The sequence below is a fragment of the Octopus bimaculoides genome, chromosome 11, assembly GCF_001194135.2.
Source record: "Octopus bimaculoides isolate UCB-OBI-ISO-001 chromosome 11, ASM119413v2, whole genome shotgun sequence".
Taxonomy (NCBI): Eukaryota; Metazoa; Mollusca; class Cephalopoda; order Octopoda; family Octopodidae; genus Octopus; species Octopus bimaculoides.
The window spans coordinates 56058014-56075346 of NC_068991.1; the positions used below are offsets into that span (position 1 = coordinate 56058014).

Sequence of the window (17333 nt, forward strand, 5' to 3'; positions counted from 1 at the left end):
CACAATAAATGTTCATATAGCACAAAGAGCAAAGACGAAGACAAAATAAACTAGTAAAAATAACTGGATAATTCCAGTTATTTTTACTAGTTTATTTTGTCTTCGTCTTCGCTCTTTGTGCTATATGAACATTTATTGTGGTTTAGAGTCAAGATTTGACTGCTATTTTTCAGTGTGGCAGTATCTCTTAGATACCCTATATTATAATTTATATATATATATATATATATATTTACATATGATAGGCTTTAGCACTGTTTCTGTCAAACAAGACATCAGTCAAACTAAGCCTATTATAGAAAACATTTGCCCAAGATGGCATGTAGTGTGATCAAACCTAATCAGCATGGTTGCAAAGTGAAATTCTGAATTACAGGTCCTTACCTGCACCTATTTAATAGTAGTAGCTGTTGTAATAGGTGGTTGTAGTAACAACATGTCCCTCTTATATGCTCTGATATACTGGATATACAAGTAACAGTAAGTTCCTGGACATACATTATATTATAATTTTTCACCTGATTTTCCTCCACATTTGTACGGTGTGATTTGGTGTCACAATGTCTCACTACTTATCATTATTGTTTGTCATATGGTGCACACTCACTGCAACAAGAATAACAAGGGGTCATTTCTACCTTTTACCACTTCCATTCATTTTTCTCTGTTTTTTTGGTATTCTAATTTCATTATTGTAATGATATGGCTTTGTATGTCTTGAGTATTTGAAATTTATTAAATTCTTTTCCTCTGTCTATGTCTTCTGCCAGTTTTAGGTGAACATCTTAATGATAAACAGTTGAAGGAGTTCTGGGTACAGTGCGTTGATAGAAATGTTCTGGTGGTCCCTGCTGAGAAGCTCATTACTATGATGGAGCAGAAATTATTGCATCGCTTCCAAGAACCCTGTGATGTCAAACCTACCCGAGGTAACCTGTCTGTCTGTCTCTTTACCTCTCTCTCTCTCTCTCTCTCTCTCTCTCTCTCTCTCTCTCTCAGATGTTATTGGTTGCCTTTTACCTTTTCTTTCTTTCTTCTTTCTTAATCTTTTTCAATATAAGATCAAGTGACATTTCCAAAATTTTGGAATTTAGTAGTTTCTAGTAGGGTTAATTTTATGATCAGTTAATTTGGTAAAATAAAAAGAATACCAATGCAGAACAGTAAAACTAGTACTTATTAGAACTAAGTGAATCCAATTTTGAAGACCAAACAGACTGACTGGGGACAATGAGATTTACCTAAATGAAATATCTACCTCATTAATTTTGGATATATTGCTTGGAAACCAGTAAGAGTTAGCAACAGGAAGAGCATTTAATTGATGTCATACACACGACATCAACTGATGGTCCCAATTGCTCTTTAGCCAACTCCTCAGTGAGTTAAATTTAGTATAGAGCAGTTAATTAGAGAAAGATATTGTATTTTGCCTTAGAGCTTTGTGTAAGCTAAATTTATAAATTTTGTTCCTTCAATAAACAGTGTTCAACATGATAAAAAAAATTTAAACAATAACACTTCCTCATACTACAACTACTAATTTTATTCCCCATTTTATTTTATTGCTTAACATGCTCTTATACAATAATAATCTCTTATTTATGGAAGATTGGTCATATTTCTGTATGTGATGGTGATTAGTTGTTGATATTGATAGGAAACTAAACTAATCATTGTCAATATAACAACCTGTACATAAAGCAGATATATCACAGAAAGCTCAATTAACTGTAGTATTCATCTTGATATAATATCTATATCTCTTATACATGTACAGTATTAACACAATAACACTGTATGTTTATAAGAGATTGTCTCAGAACAAATACTGCAGTTAATTTGGGTTTCTGAGGTGTATTTGCATTAAGTATGATACATAGCTTGCTATTTTAAACTAATATTGTTTCTGTTGCACATAAGAAATTTTTAATATAACTAAATGTGTATTTTTTTTCTTTAAATTTTCAGTATTTTGTCATTTGGTTAGTCGTATTCTTGACATCTCTGATGCTGAGCTGAAAATGACCCAGAACCTCTATATCACACTTTTCCAATTTTCACTGTTCTTTAGAAATGAAGGATTTACTCTTGTTGACAAAATTATTGAAGAAAGTAAGTAAAATTTCTGATCACTGCATTTTCATGATTGATTTCATGGTGTATTTAGCTACAAACTTGTTGGTTGAGAGTTTGAATCCACAGCAAGCATGTCTGTTTTCTTTGGCAAAACACTTACCTTTATGGACCTCATTTCATTTAACTATCCAGTGGTATGCACCTGACTTTTTCATAAAGGTCAATAGGATTGTTTATCCATAATGGATTACAAAAGGTCAAACAACTATTTCTTATTACTCTCTTTGTGCAATATCTTTTATCTTTTACTTGTTTTATTTGGACTATGGTCATGCTGGGGCACCACCTTGAAGGGTTCATTTAGACAAATCAACCCCAGTACCAATCTTTTTAAGTTTGGTACTTACTCTCCCTTTCTCTCTCTCTCTCTCTCTCTCTCTCTTTTCCCAAACTGCTCAGTTTTAAAGATGTAAAGAAACCAACTCTGGTTATCAAATAACAGAGGGAGACAAACACAAAGATACACACACACATGCCCCCACACACACACACATGCCCACACACACACACACATGCCCACACACACACACAGACACACACAAAATGGGCTTCCACACAGTTTCCTTCAACCAAATCCACTCGTAAAACATTGGTTGACCAGGGTCTATAGTAGAAAACACTTGCCCAAGTGCTACATAGTGGGACTGAACCCAAGACCACATGGTTGCAAAGAGTTTATTAATTCAAAGTTAAATTGAAAAAAAAAAATTGTAATTGATTTTCTGTCCAGTAAGACTGAAGTAATAGTTTTGTAAACAATTTTAAAGAGACTGTAGAGAATCTTGGTTACACTTGAAACAGAAAATATTTTAGTGGCGCTTGCCTAAAATAAAGATGATATTTAAGAGGTTAAATTGTAAAATGAGAATAATGGTTTGTAGTAAAATTGTGGAATAGACTAAATAGTTAGAAGTTATTTTGTAATTTCCTTAAATACTTTTACTTTTCTTTGTTTCAGTGGCCAACCTTAGCCACTGCCTTGAAGAATTTTAATCAAATGAATCAACCCCTTTTTTTTTTTTTCTAAAGTCTGGTACATTTTCTATTGGTCTCTTTTACTGAACTGCTTAAGTTATGGGTATGTAAGCACATCAACACCAGTTGCCAAGCAGTGGTGGAGACACAGACACACATAATACATTCATATATATGTGTGTATGTATGTATGTGTGTGTTTGTGCATACACATATGCGATGGGCTTCTTTCAATTTTTGTCTACCAAATCCACTCACAAGGCTTTGGTTGACCCAAGGCTATAGCAGAAGACATGTGCTTAAGGTTCCATGAAGTGACACTGAACCCATAACTATGTGATTGGGAAGCAAACTTCTTACCATTGAGCCACATCTAGGAATAATAAATTCTTCACTTAAGTTACAAGAAGGCCGCTATGTTTTCAGTATTTAAATACTTCCTAGGTTAATTGCTTGTTATTTCTTATCTTAATATTGACAACATACTATTTAACTAATTTTAGGGTATTAGATTTAGCTAATGTTAAGGTAGTGAGCCTGCAGAATCAGATAAAATGCTTAGTACTTTTTCTTCTGGTTCTTTGATGTTCTGAGTTCAAATCCTGCTAAGGTAAACTTTGCCTTTCATCCCATCAGGGTTGATAAAGGACCAGTCAAGTACTTGGGTCAATATAATGGACTTGCCCCTTTCCCTCAAAATTGAACCCTGCAATGAACTGATGCCTCATTCAAGGGGAATGTTATGATCTTGGTCACTTATATCATGGAAACTGGGTAACCAGCCTTATGAGGCCTAGGGCTTGAGGGGGAAAATGGTATTAGAAGTATCTGAGAAAGTTACCATAATCATTACTATTAATTCTCATAACCAGTACTTTTCTGTGATCTGACAAGCTATATACTCTAGCTGACTAAAAATATATTCAAAATTTCTAAACAGACCACAGAGAAAACTAAAAGACTCATTGGTAAGCTTAGATGAAAGAATAACATTATTTTTTAGAATATTTACAAATATTTAAATAAAAGGCAAAAAAACGCAACATGCAAATTGCTGAACTTTCAGATACCAAAATAGAATCAGAATATCAGCTGACATTTTCTTAAAGTGAAGATTGAACATTATCAATCTGTCATGAGCTGTCAGTGCTGTTTGAACAATTTTTATCATTATTTGATTGTATGTAGGGTCACAATTGAATTTATACCAATCAATATTTTTGACAACAGCAAAAATCATAAGTGAAACCAAAAGTCTTTATCAAAAAGGTGTAAAAACAAAACAAAAAGGGATTTTCTATTGAAACAAACTGTTTCCTGTTAAGTAATGCCTCATGAGCTTTTATAGTTCTTTGGTCTTCCTAAAAGCATTTTATCCCATTGCTCACAAACTTCGAAATTTGGTTGTTATTGCATTTGGTTTCTGTAAGTAGAGCACTTTCAGGGAAAAAAAACCCTTGAGATGAAGTGGGAAAGTTTTTATTTATATATGTATTTATTCAAAAGTATGCTCATTTGTAATATTGAAGGGAAGGGAATATATTATAGTCCCTCATAAATAGTAATATTCCTACCACCAATCTATACTCAGTTTGATGTTTACCAAAAATACAAAGAACTTTATCATTATTTGATAGCACATAAGATGCACATTTTATCTAAAGAAAAATGTCTCAAAAAAATAATCCCAGGCCCTTTATGTGAAGTTGGGCCTCCCATAAGTTAATTTTGTCCCTGCTATTCAATACTATAGGCTAATTTTAATCCAGACAGTCTCTTCTACTTAGGCTATCTTGATAATAATTATGATATTTACTTAAGCATTATTATTATTATTACTTGCACTGTAAAACGAATTATCACAACAATGATCTGGCAATGTTCACTAGTACTAGCTTTAATGCACTAAAAATTTGTTCTCTTGAATATACATTGCTGAAATTGGGGTGCATCGAATATGCTTGTGTGTCTCTTATGCTATCAAATACAGTAGTTATTTAGTTATGTATTAATGAAAAAAAAAAAAAAGATTACTTTTGAAACCAATTTAAAGTTCAAACTTACACTTTATTTTCAGTTTCTATCAGTGATAAACTGTGTTCAGGTAATGCTGAAGTTGCCATTAATTGTATAGAAAGGCTTCATGGTAGTGTTGCACCTGCCTTCTGTCTGAAAGTCCTTGGAACTCTGCTCATCTGTGATAACCAAGATATCAGGCAAGCTACTGGTAAGTAATATTGGATTAAATTCTAATTACGAGTGTTTAAAATGAAGAATTGTCTTGTTAATTTTATCCCTCCAAATTTTCGCTTATGAGTGTATATGCTGATAACATAATGTAACATACTATATTATGTGATATAATAGAGATATAAACACAAAGAAACTCAGTGACATCTAGACTGAGGTACTGGACTACTTGTGTCATTGTGCTGTACCCTTCAGCAAAGCACCTAAATCTGTTTGCTTGACTGACCAAGCAGAAGGAAAAAAAAAAGTTTCACTCTATGGTTGAGTTGTTAGCTGTGAAAAGAAAAAGCATTTTCAAGTAACAGCACCAAAAATTAATCAACCAAGCCATGCAAGTATGGAAAAAGAGATGTAATACCAAAATGCTGTCTAACATGTCTTAACTACAGACACATAATTTTTTATGTAATTTAGAAAAGTATATGCCTTGTATCATTTCTGACTTAAAACTGTTTTTCCTTAACTCCTGTGAAAAAAAACAACAGTTTTTAAAAAAATATATGTGAATATGTATTTGTTAATCTTTATGTCCATCATGTGTCATGCTGTAGAGTTCTGCTCTCTAATTTATCAGGTTTTCTCTTCTATTGCTAATGTAATAGACTTTTTTTTCCTGCTATTAAATGCTCTATACTATTGCAAAACTTGCTGAATGTATCCTGTTTCCACTTTGTTCTTATCCTTTACTATTTACCTCTCTACTTCTGACCATCTCTACTGTATTTCTCTCTTCTAATCCCACTTCTAAATTCATGTAAATTAGACTTTGAGGAATACCACTTACTTCCCTTTATATTTTCCTGTCATACCCTAACATGCAACTGTTGAAACAACACACTTTCTCCCACTAAGTAAATGTCATGGGAAGAGAGGCAGTACCCTTGCTCTTTGAACCCGACTCTTCAAATTGATGTGGCTAATGTCCAATTTAAACAACAACAGAGAATAAAATATGAATGGAGAAAGAATGTGCAAGGGAAATTCAGTCTGAATATTTGCTGAGTGAATACCACTTGGTACTGAAGGATCAGTTAGCCATGTTAAACCAATCTCACTCATCTCACAAATTTCTAATCTATTAGTTTGATGCACACTAATAAAATTTTCAGATTTTACCAGTTTTTTAATCGTGACATTACTTGTAAGTACTTCATTTTACTCTCATTCCATTCTTTCAGCATCTTACTTACGGAATCTCCAGCAAAGCCGCCTTTCTCGTGATAAGGTTTGTATTCCAGACTTGTATGTTAGATGTGTTTCTTCTTATTTTTCATGTCCTTATATTTTTTTTTTTTTTATCCTTGAAGTTTATTAGCAGAATTTGAAAATCTGTTCATTTCATCTGTCTTTATGATCTGAGATCAAATGCCTCTAGGGTTGACTTTACTGTTCCCCCACCTGCAAATTGCTGGCTCTGTATCAAAATTTGAAACCAATTATACTGTCACGCTTGCATCTCTGTGAATAGTTATATTTTGTGAATATTTGACTTATATCAATGGATCAAAATTTTGTTGGTTTATGGCAGTGCAATATTAACAGTAGAGGCAGAGGACTAGGATAATGAAAGAAGTATTAGCTTAACACAAACTTTTAACACTACGTTGTGAACTTAAAGATAATACTGGTTGACAGTGAAATGGCTGGAGATTACATTGTTGTGTCTCTAGTTATTCCAATTGCTCCAGTAACAATTAGACTATACTTTGTTGAGGAGGTCCAGTACTACAAAAATAGGCTTGGCATTGTCACTCTACTGCTAAAGATCAAGCTCACATTCCATTCCATTCCATTCCATAGGAAATTTTCTCTCTGTCTTTTTTTCACCAGAATCACTCATTTATAAAACAGTTGTTTTTATTATTAAGTGTGTAATTTTACTTACTACTGCAAGTATGCTACCATTCTTTTCCCTTTCATTTTTTAAATTTATGATGTCATTCTGTGATCATTCATGAAATTCCATATACTTCTCTAATTATCTAAGTTTTTTGAGATCAAAGGTTAGGCTAGGCTCTTTTGAGGAGGCCCAATAAGACTGAAACATATCCAGAGTTATTACAACACTGTTAAAGATCAAACTCACATGCTACTGCATTCCGTATTTAATTCATTGTAATTTAAATTGTCTTCATCTGCCCTTTTTTTACCAATATTAATCAATTAGAAAATTATTGTTCTCTAACATTGTTAATGCAAGTATTTTCTGACAAGATACTTATGCGAACATCTAATCAGTGGTATTGTTGGTGGAGCAGCTAGGTGTGTCAATGTATATACTCCATATATGGATGTTTGTTGCCCATTTTTTGGCGAGTTCAGTGTTTATTTTAAAATAAGAACTCTTCACTATTGATATGCCATCCATTATCTAACCATTGAGCCCTCATGCTTTTGATAATCTGAATCATTAAGTTCATATTCCTTTATTATTCCAGTCACTGGTGGTATATGTTGAAGCTTTAGAAGACCAAACTGCTGAAGTACGGGCAGGAGCAGCTGTTGCATTATCTCTCTTACGGGTAAATTGTCTTTAACTTCACTGTCAATTTTGTTAATATCTCATGCACACAGATATCACACTTTTTCTTTCATTGTTGTTCTTACTGTTGTTGCTATATAAGTAATGATTATAAATTTCATGTAAATATATTAAAGAATGTTTTTATTATATCTCTGTTATACTCCATCCATCCATTTTCTCTGCCCACTATTTTTGGGAAGGGTCATAAGGGTAGTTTTTTTCAAGTACTTCCTCTGTAGGATCCTTTCAGAAGCAACTGTCATTGTGCTTTTTGGTTGGATTCCCAAGTATTACCAACTGAGACTATGGATATTATCCAACCACCTGGTTACCTGACAGCTCAGTTTGAAGAATGCCTTGTGATTCTTTCCTGCAACATTTTAATCACCTGTCCATAATACTAACTGAGCTGTGATCTATCAATGTGGAGAGGTCGTGGCTCAACTTGGAGAGACTCCGTGATCTCCAAGTTGTGCACCCTGCCAAGTAACATTATTTCAGAGATCCTTTGGAGGAATCCCATTTGGCCACTTGCAGTCACAATTGCACTCTTTTGATCACATCCCAGCATTCATGACCGTAGGTGAGGATGAGCCTTTACTGTGCCAGCACCTGCAATTCTAGCATCCAGTGTAGCCTCCTGCTTCCCATCAGTTGTGACTATGCCCCTGAAGTACTTCTCCACTTGCTTCAGTGATGTTCTACTATCATGCAGAGTGCACTGGGAAAACGTTCTTCAGATGGCTAATGTGTCAGTCTTTGCAACACTAATTCTCTTCCCTGCCTTGCAGAACTTGGCAGCAAACCCATTCAGTGCATGCAAAAGATCACCGCCTGGTGAACCAAGTAGCACCACATCATCTACAAATATCAGCTGACTGATCCTACACCCACTGATTATAATACCACTTCTACATTGGCTGCATGTTGATCCAGTTCAAGGAAATTATAAAAAAGAAGAGGTGATAATATGCACCCCTGCCATAGTCCAACACCTACATTGAAAAATTTTGACTTAATACCATTTACCTGAACACCATGTAAGAACTCTGTAGAAAAAGGAACCCCAGCCAAGTATGGAAGAGACCTTCTTGTTAGGAAGTTGATGGATGGTCTGCCAGAATATTTTATTGGTCAATCTAAAGTCACAGCCCAACATACCTGCAAAATCCTCCCAAAATTTAGCCTTGGGTGCTTTTACTGTTTCCATGGCAACTTTTCATGCCTCAGTGTATTATATATGCAGAAAGGGAGACTTATTTCTAATCTGAGCTTTTTAAGCCACCTTATTTGCTCAAATGGCATCTATAACTTCCTGGTTAGACTAGGATGTTCTTTTACCACCTGGCACCACACTGAGCCACTTTTGTTCATAGTATTGCATAGCCAAAGAAGAAACTGTCAAACAGAACAATTTCCATTCCATTTTGACATCTTCAGTTTGTTCTGGAAGGTTTCTAAATTTGGATGCAATAGTATCTACATATTTGTTTCTTATTCCATCATCCCTTGGGGTTTCTCACTTTATCCTGTTAGTCACCCTGGACAGTTTTGCAGTTTTGTGAGTTCCCCTTGTAGATATTTTCAGGTTGCAGATAACTGGGTAGTGATCAGTTGATAGCTTAGCCTCTCTCTTTACACGAACACCCAGCTCAGAATCAAAGACATCTGAGCAATAACAAAATTTGTCAGTGACCTCTTCTCCCTATATCAGACATACTTATGGATATCACTGTGTTGGAAAGAGATGTTTATGATAGAGAGCTCGTTTCCAGCATAGAAGTCTAGTAAGACCCTTCCATTCCATTGAGTTCAGTGATCAGCGCCAACATGTGCATTGAAATCTTCTTGTAAGACAAATGACTCTGTTATACTGATATTTGAAATTAAGTCTTTTATACAGTTCTAGATTTAAGAGATGAGGAATTATGTACATTATTTACATTTGACGGATATTTGTCCTCATCTTGTTTGTTGTTTAACACGTTTCAGCTGATATACCCTCCAGGCTTCTTCAGGTGTCTTGGGGAAATTTCGAACCTGGGTTCTCATTCCTAAGGTATTTTTCGTTGTTATTTATTATTATTATTATTATTATTATTATTATTATTATTATTCAGGTCACTGCCTGGAATTGAACTTGGAATCTTGGGGTTAATAGCCCGCAATCTTAACCTTGGGCATGTGGCGTAGTAGTTAAGAGCGTGGGCTACTAACCCAAACATTCCAAGTTCGATTCCAGGCAGTGACCTGAATAATAATAATAATAATAATAATAATAATAACAACATCGAAAAATACTTTAAGAATGAGAACCCAGGTTCGAAATTTCCCCAAGACACCTGATTAAGGATGGCGGGTATATCAGCCGAGACGTTGAGTTAACAACGAACAAGATGAGGATAAATATCTGTCAAATGTAAATAAGTTTTTTATCAGATTTTAAAAAACAACTTATATTATGTCTGTATTTGTTCATTATTACCACATCACAATATATCAGGTGTTCAATAATTTCTTTGTCAAGAGTCAACTTACTAAATATCACAATACTTGTCTCTTGAACCTTTAAAAAATTTCATTTTGCTTAAGTATGAAAAGTGTACAATGTCAATATTCATATTCAATAAGTCCTATGTAAATTATCTGCAACTTCTTACTCATTGATTGACATGTTTATTTGTTTTACTTTTACTGATATTTCATCAACAGGCAACTGAAAGTATTCAACAGCTTGTGTTCCTGTGTCAAACAGACTCCTCTTCATTAGTTAAAGTGTATCTCAAAGATGCTCTCTTCTCTCTAGGTATAATTTGTTTTTTCTTTTCATATAAAAATATCTAATTATCCCGTATGTATATACATTATATACCTGTGTGTGTATCATCATCATTTAATGTCTTCTATCCATATAAAAGAGTTGTCTCAGAAGTAATGCAAATGTGGGTATAATTCTTTTATTAACTGACATAGATCGTTCAAATTCAGTTTGCCAGTAGAGTAACTATTCCTGTACATGAAACATTTCTCATTGTAATCTCCATCATATGTGGTGTATCTGCACCATTGTTGAAGCCAGCACTTGAATTCACATTAAAAAAATTGAGGTTAATACTCTGATTTCTCTTTTGATATTCAGTTTTCTTTTAGTCATCTTATATCAGTCAGTCTTATGATTGGCATCTGTATCTTTAACATTTACATGCATGCACACAAACTCAGATGAACACATAAGAGGTTAAGTGAAATAAAGTTGTTCTTTCTGTGTGCATATATGCATCTATTATTAGTATGAAATTCAATTAATGTATTGCTAAAATATTTCATAAACATTAATAATATACTTGAAACTGTTTTCATTGTAATGTGTGAAAAGCAATAAAATTATGTATTAATGTAAATGCATTTGATATACTATACCTATTATATCAAGTAACATTTTTGTATGAGTAATTGTTTTAATTGCTTATTTCAATTTGATTAATTTGTATTTATTTATCTATTTATTGCAGGGAAAGAAGGAATAAAAGCGTTTGAAGAAACCCAGCTGGGTTGTCACGGATTCCAAGGTGTTCATGTACAAAAGTAAGACTCATAGTACAACCAGTGTGGGAGTATATGATCTGGATATGTTACTGATAAGCCATTCATAAATTGAAGCCTATTGGATAGAAACTCACAGATGAAGGAATCCAAGCAAACGGGCTACTCTTTACTTCTTCACCTAGTTATTAGGTGGTTCTCTCTGTTCAGCCATGACAGCAAATCTTTCAGCCAACTTTGGTCAAAATGATATTTTGACAGTCAGCAAAATATCTATCTACTTACCTTAAACCTACCTACGTACCTACCTACCTACTTACTTACCTACCTTCCTACCTACCTATCAGCCTGCTCACCAAATCATTTACCCACCCACATGTCTATTAAATTATCCCAGTAGCAGCTTGCGAACCATTTCCAACTACCCTGCCAGTAGCCTGGAGTTGGATGTGCAACCTTTGTACTATGTTTCTTATTGATACACCAACCGCCAGCATCCGTATGTCACCCACTGTTGGGTTTTTTTTTTCACTCAACAGCTTGCACTTGCCATTGCAGAACTACCAACAACAATACTCCTATCCTAATTTACCAGCAGCACCTCCTCCTTTACCCTCCAGTCAGAACAGGTTTCCTCGCAAATGTTATTTATTTTGTTCTATTCTATGAGGTACATCACTGCATCCATAGTCAGACCTCATAATGTAGTACATTGTAACATTTTGTGATTTTAGTCAAACCTCTTCCTTCTGTGACAGCTGGACCTAAGTTCTGACGAGTTTTCTGTCATGTCAAAGCACACTTTATATACCATCCTGCGCCTGACATAAGGTTTGAGGAAAATGAAACTTCATTGAAATTATCAGTTTAATTTTATTTAAAAAAAAAAAAACAATAAATCCATTACAACCAAGCAAACACCCAACAAATAATCAAATATACAGACCAACTTACCTACCAACCAAATACGCAAGCAACCAAGCTAATAACCACAACTTAACAAATCACAACCAATCAATCAGCAATGACAACCAATCACAGTAAATCAACTATATCTGTTACTGTTCCTGATTGTTCATAAATTATTAATGTTTGTACTCTGCTTCAGCATCGTTGTACTGTGTGATGTTATAAACCAGTACTTTGTAATGTTATGAATACTCTGTGTGGTGTTTTACATTTATTTAATGTGCTATGTTTTAATCTGTTACTGTGTTGACTCAGTTTTTAGGTAAATAGAGTTCTTTATCTATTGATACTCTCTCAGTGTTCAGCTTCTATGTGATTCTTGCTCTGGTTAAATTTCCATCTTATCATGTAGATAGCAGACTTGTAAATTTTAAAAGGGTTGGGGTCCCGTGATTCTATGCTCTTATCTCCCTTGTATTAATGTCCGCTAAGGGAGACCACCTGTACCCACAGATTATTGAGAAAATACCACTATATTTAGTATCAATAACTGCTGATTCCTTAACTTAATGGGTTCTATTCATACACACACACACACACACAGTTCCAGCTACTTTGAATTGATTATAACCAAATAACATTGATATATTAAAAATACTGATTGATTACTTTGTCACCATCTGTTAATATTTTACAGCAATACATGATGATACTATTTGATATTTCTAATAAATAGCATTATATAACAAATTGTTTTTTATCAAACTTATGACCGTCAGTTAAAACTAGTTCTTTATATCTCTCAATGGGGGGAGAAGACTAGTTACTGTCAGTTGAAACTAGTTTCTTACATCTCCACTAAGTGATAAGTTGATGACCGCTATTGTTACTACAATTGAATTTGCATTCCGTCTTTGTATGTGATATAAAATAAACTGGAATTTTAATAGCAATTGTCTAAATCAATTCCATTTCAATGCAGCCTAACATGTGATGATTCAATTGATGTCTTGATTTCTTAAAACAAGACCTTATTATTTTAATAGGGGCTTCATGAAAATACTCAGTTGTGGGGGGAGAGAGAGAGAGAGAGGAATGTTACAGGTTCCTGTTGTTTTGTGCTCTTTCAAGACAGAAGAATCAAATCCTAGCACAGTTAGGCGAGTAACAAAGGTCTTTGTATCATGGAGACCTCACTGGTATGAGATATCTGCGTAGGTGAAGAAAATTGTCTGAAAACAGGGAGATATTTTAGTGCAAGCAAAGAAAACAGTTGAAGAAATGAAGAGGGACATGATGGTTTTGCTTTTTGTTTTTGTTTTGTTTTATTTCATATGCATGTTTATTTGAACATTTTGAAACTGACAGTTGTGTTAAATTATAATTTCAGTCTTGTTTTAACTGCAGCAAAAACAGATTATTTAAGATTATAGCTGCAAACTTTCCAAGGAATAATCTGTCTGCCAGGTCATTTCCAAATTTTTTTTTTCTTTCTTTTTCATTCTTTGTTAATTCATTCAAACTTTTGAAAGTTGTTCACATATGGTATAATTTAATGTAAAAGAATTAGATTAAAATCAATGAACATTCTTTTAAATAAACTTGAAGTTCTCGCATACGTTTCAAAATATTGACCATAATAATTTGGCCAGTGCAACTTAGGCATTAATACCTAATTTAACTTTAGACTTTGTAATGAAAGAACCATCTTTTCTGCATCAGGATTACTATTAAGTGAGTAAAATTCATGTCTTGTCTGAGCCCCACCACCTCTTCAGATTGAAATCTGTGTCATTATGAATGATGGAATCAATCCTGAATTAATGATAGAATTGTTAAATATTTTCAGATTTCTTTCTTTGCATTTTGTGTGTGTGTATGTGTGTGTTGAATTTCCCTGTAGGAGTGCTCAAATCATTTGAAGTGGATATCTTACCTTTGATGATGATTCTAAGATTTCTACTTTAATGACCATTTTGCTTTCCCTATTCACCAAAGTGACTGTTTATAAGGAAGCTCATGTTTATAGAAATTTTAACTGGCTCCTGATGTTGGCTAAGGAATGTTAATGAACTAGTTAAAAAAAACCCCAACTAAACTGCATATTAAAGGGGAATTTAGATGCATATGTGAGTATGTCTAAAGCTATTTTAAACTCTAGTAAACAGCAGAAAAACTATCTTGTAGTCACTCTTTGATAGAAGCATGGAAATGATTAGTTTCTGCAAAAAGATAGTCATGGCTGTGTAAGAGAATATTTTGTGGAATAGTTATGCTTTGTATTAATTATGTAAAGTCAAATCAAGTCAATCTAGTTTATTCCCTGTTAAACAAAAAAAAAAGAAACAATGCTTGTACCAATTGTCTCTACATATCATTCCAATCTTCAAATTTTCATTTCCCGCTACATGGATTGCAACATGTATTAATGTGAAGAGCCACTCTTCCTAACTCTAAACTATTCCATTCAGGTGTTTCAAGGCAAATAGTGTAATTAGCTTACAGTGGTAATGCAATACCTATGTGTGTCTCTTTTATCTTTTGGTCACAACTCCAAACTACACACTTCTTTCTTTTACTATATTAATCTATCCCTTTCAACACACATTTACCAATTTTGTTGGACAGCTAGTATTAAAAGGTCTACCTTCTTACCAGTAATTTTGTTTTTTCCCTATCGATTGATTAAAACAGAATTTTTTTTTTTTTTTTTTTTTTTTTTTTTTGAACTAGCAAGGAAAATATTTAGCAACAATGGTTCTTGTTTTTTATTTTGTTGATATTAAAGTTATTGATGGGTCAATCCTAACTACAGTCACTGCCTCTCTTTAGTTGGTACTTTAAAATTAATGTTACAGCTAGCTTTAAATATATCAGATAAAAAGGTCATTTATCAAGCAAGCTATTATCAATTCTTTTATTTTGTACCTTCCCCCTTATTTGTCTCTGCTGAAGCAGAATTTAATTAGTTTCTCCATTTGAATATTTCAACATGGAATTGATATTTCAGTATAAGACTTCAAAGCCTAAACATAAAATATTTTCTTTTCATTTCATTTTTCCATGTCAGATATCTCAACAATTATAACCTCATTAACAACACATCTCAGACATTTAAGCATAAAAATTATGGTAAATTGAACAATATACAGAATTGGTTTTAATATCAAAATTTAATGGGAATTAAATAATTCAATATTGAAATGATATGGACATTCAACTGTTCATGCTTCTGGGTATCAGATGATTTACTGGGATAAATGATGAAATCAATAAATATAGACCAACTAATATTCATTTAAAATGGGATTACAAATAATTGAAAATTTGAACTTTTTCAACTGGGTTTTTTTTTTAGCTTTACCTATTATGGGTGGGAACTTATTAAAAACTGAGAAAAAAATCTAGAAACATTTATTTATTGTTATATTAGGCTTATCTATGGGATAAATAAATAGCTATTTATAAATTTCTGTATTTCCTTTCACATTCAAAGATATTTTCTTGACTAAGTTAGAAATTTTATTTAAATTTTTTTGGTGCAAATGCTATCCATTTTCCATGGTATTATATTGTTTACCTTTCTATAGATTCTCCATATGTACAATTTACCTTTGGTTAATTTGAATAATTAATTTTGAAGTACTTTCAACATATTTCCTAATGAATAGATGTTTATTAAATATAGATAAAAGAACTACATAGCAAAAATAAACCCTCTCTTCCTCCAATGATTTGATGCCACTTCAATATTTCATTTTATTTTTACAAATACAAGTGTGTCAAATGAACTCAGGGTTGTCTTTTCGTGTTTGCAAATCTATGTGTGTATGTTTGTGTGTGTGTGTGTGTGTGTGTGTGTGTGTAACATCTCTTTCTCATTTTTAAATAAATAAATATGTCTAAAATGTTTTCACACCTGGAGAACGAAGCTGCAGCAACTTGGTTACTAATTATACTTACAGGACCTCTAACAATAAAAAAAAAAACACTTAATGAAAAAACAATTGTAATGAAATAAATAGCAAAAAAATGGAAGACAAACCAAATCATCATTAATTAACCTATTGTTGTACCAAAGAATCTTGATGTTGCTTTAATAGACTATTTGATGAAAACCCTGTTTTTTTTTTGTTTGTTTTTGTCAGCACCTGCCTACTGTAAATTGTGAACGTCATTGAATTAAAAAAGAAATAAATATATTTCTCTAATAATGTCATAATAATACAATTTTTGTTACTCTTCTCATATAACCCACCTCATTCTGCTGTCAAAAAGCAGAAGCTACATATTGTATAATAAATATTAAAAATTATGAGCATTATTGAAATGTCTATGTATATTACAATATAAAGTTATATATTGAATTATATATTATATATTATAATATATAATTCTGAGTTACATAAAAACATGTCTGTATATTCTTTTTGCTTTTCTGGCACTCAAGGAGTCAAATGAATATAATCTATTTATTTCCATGTTCATGAGTGATTAAACTGGAAATGGTGACAACAGGACTCATTAATTAACAGTTTATTCATTTATTCAGCTAATTTCTGTGCAAATAAATCTTGAGGTATTTATGATTTCTCATTTCTCATCACACAAACTCACTAATTAAAACAATGAAACAATAAAGTTGCCAATATAAATAAATGGCGAAACAAGACTACCAAAATTCATGGGTTTTTATTCTTCTCAGTTGTATTTTTCTTTTCATTTATTCCTGTTATTGTTGTTTCCAGCTATTTTCACTCCTGCCTTTCTATAACCTAACCCCAACCCACACAATTCACTTGATTTAGTTAGAACTGTCTCTGGTATGTTACCAATCAAACCATCCTAATTTGTTTTCAGCAGTTGAATAAATGTTCACTAATAAAGAATTCTTTCTCTAATCACACACACACAAGCTTGTGAACAAATGAAAGAAAGAAAGTAGCAGTCAACATGTTTTGTAGGGGTTACATATATTTTTTAAAACAGTTTG

At 32.9% G+C, this 17333-nt stretch overlaps 1 protein-coding gene across 8 annotated transcripts in view; it reads left to right on the forward strand.

The window, feature by feature from the left end:
- Window positions 1-17021, forward strand: part of LOC106876994 (rho family-interacting cell polarization regulator 2) — a 195091-nt gene extending 178070 nt beyond the window's left edge. For all 8 annotated transcript variants that reach the window (XM_052971867.1, XM_052971869.1, XM_052971868.1 and 5 more), the window contains 7 exons: window positions 771-929; window positions 1972-2115; window positions 5192-5341; window positions 6543-6589; window positions 7803-7886; window positions 10601-10694; window positions 11401-17021. In XM_052971867.1, coding sequence (XP_052827827.1) covers window positions 771-929; window positions 1972-2115; window positions 5192-5341; window positions 6543-6589; window positions 7803-7886; window positions 10601-10694; window positions 11401-11477 — 755 coding nt within the window. In that variant the 3' untranslated portion in view covers window positions 11478-17021. The remainder of the gene's footprint in view (window positions 1-770; window positions 930-1971; window positions 2116-5191; window positions 5342-6542; window positions 6590-7802; window positions 7887-10600; window positions 10695-11400) is intronic.
- The last annotated feature ends 312 nt before the right edge of the window (window positions 17022-17333 follow it).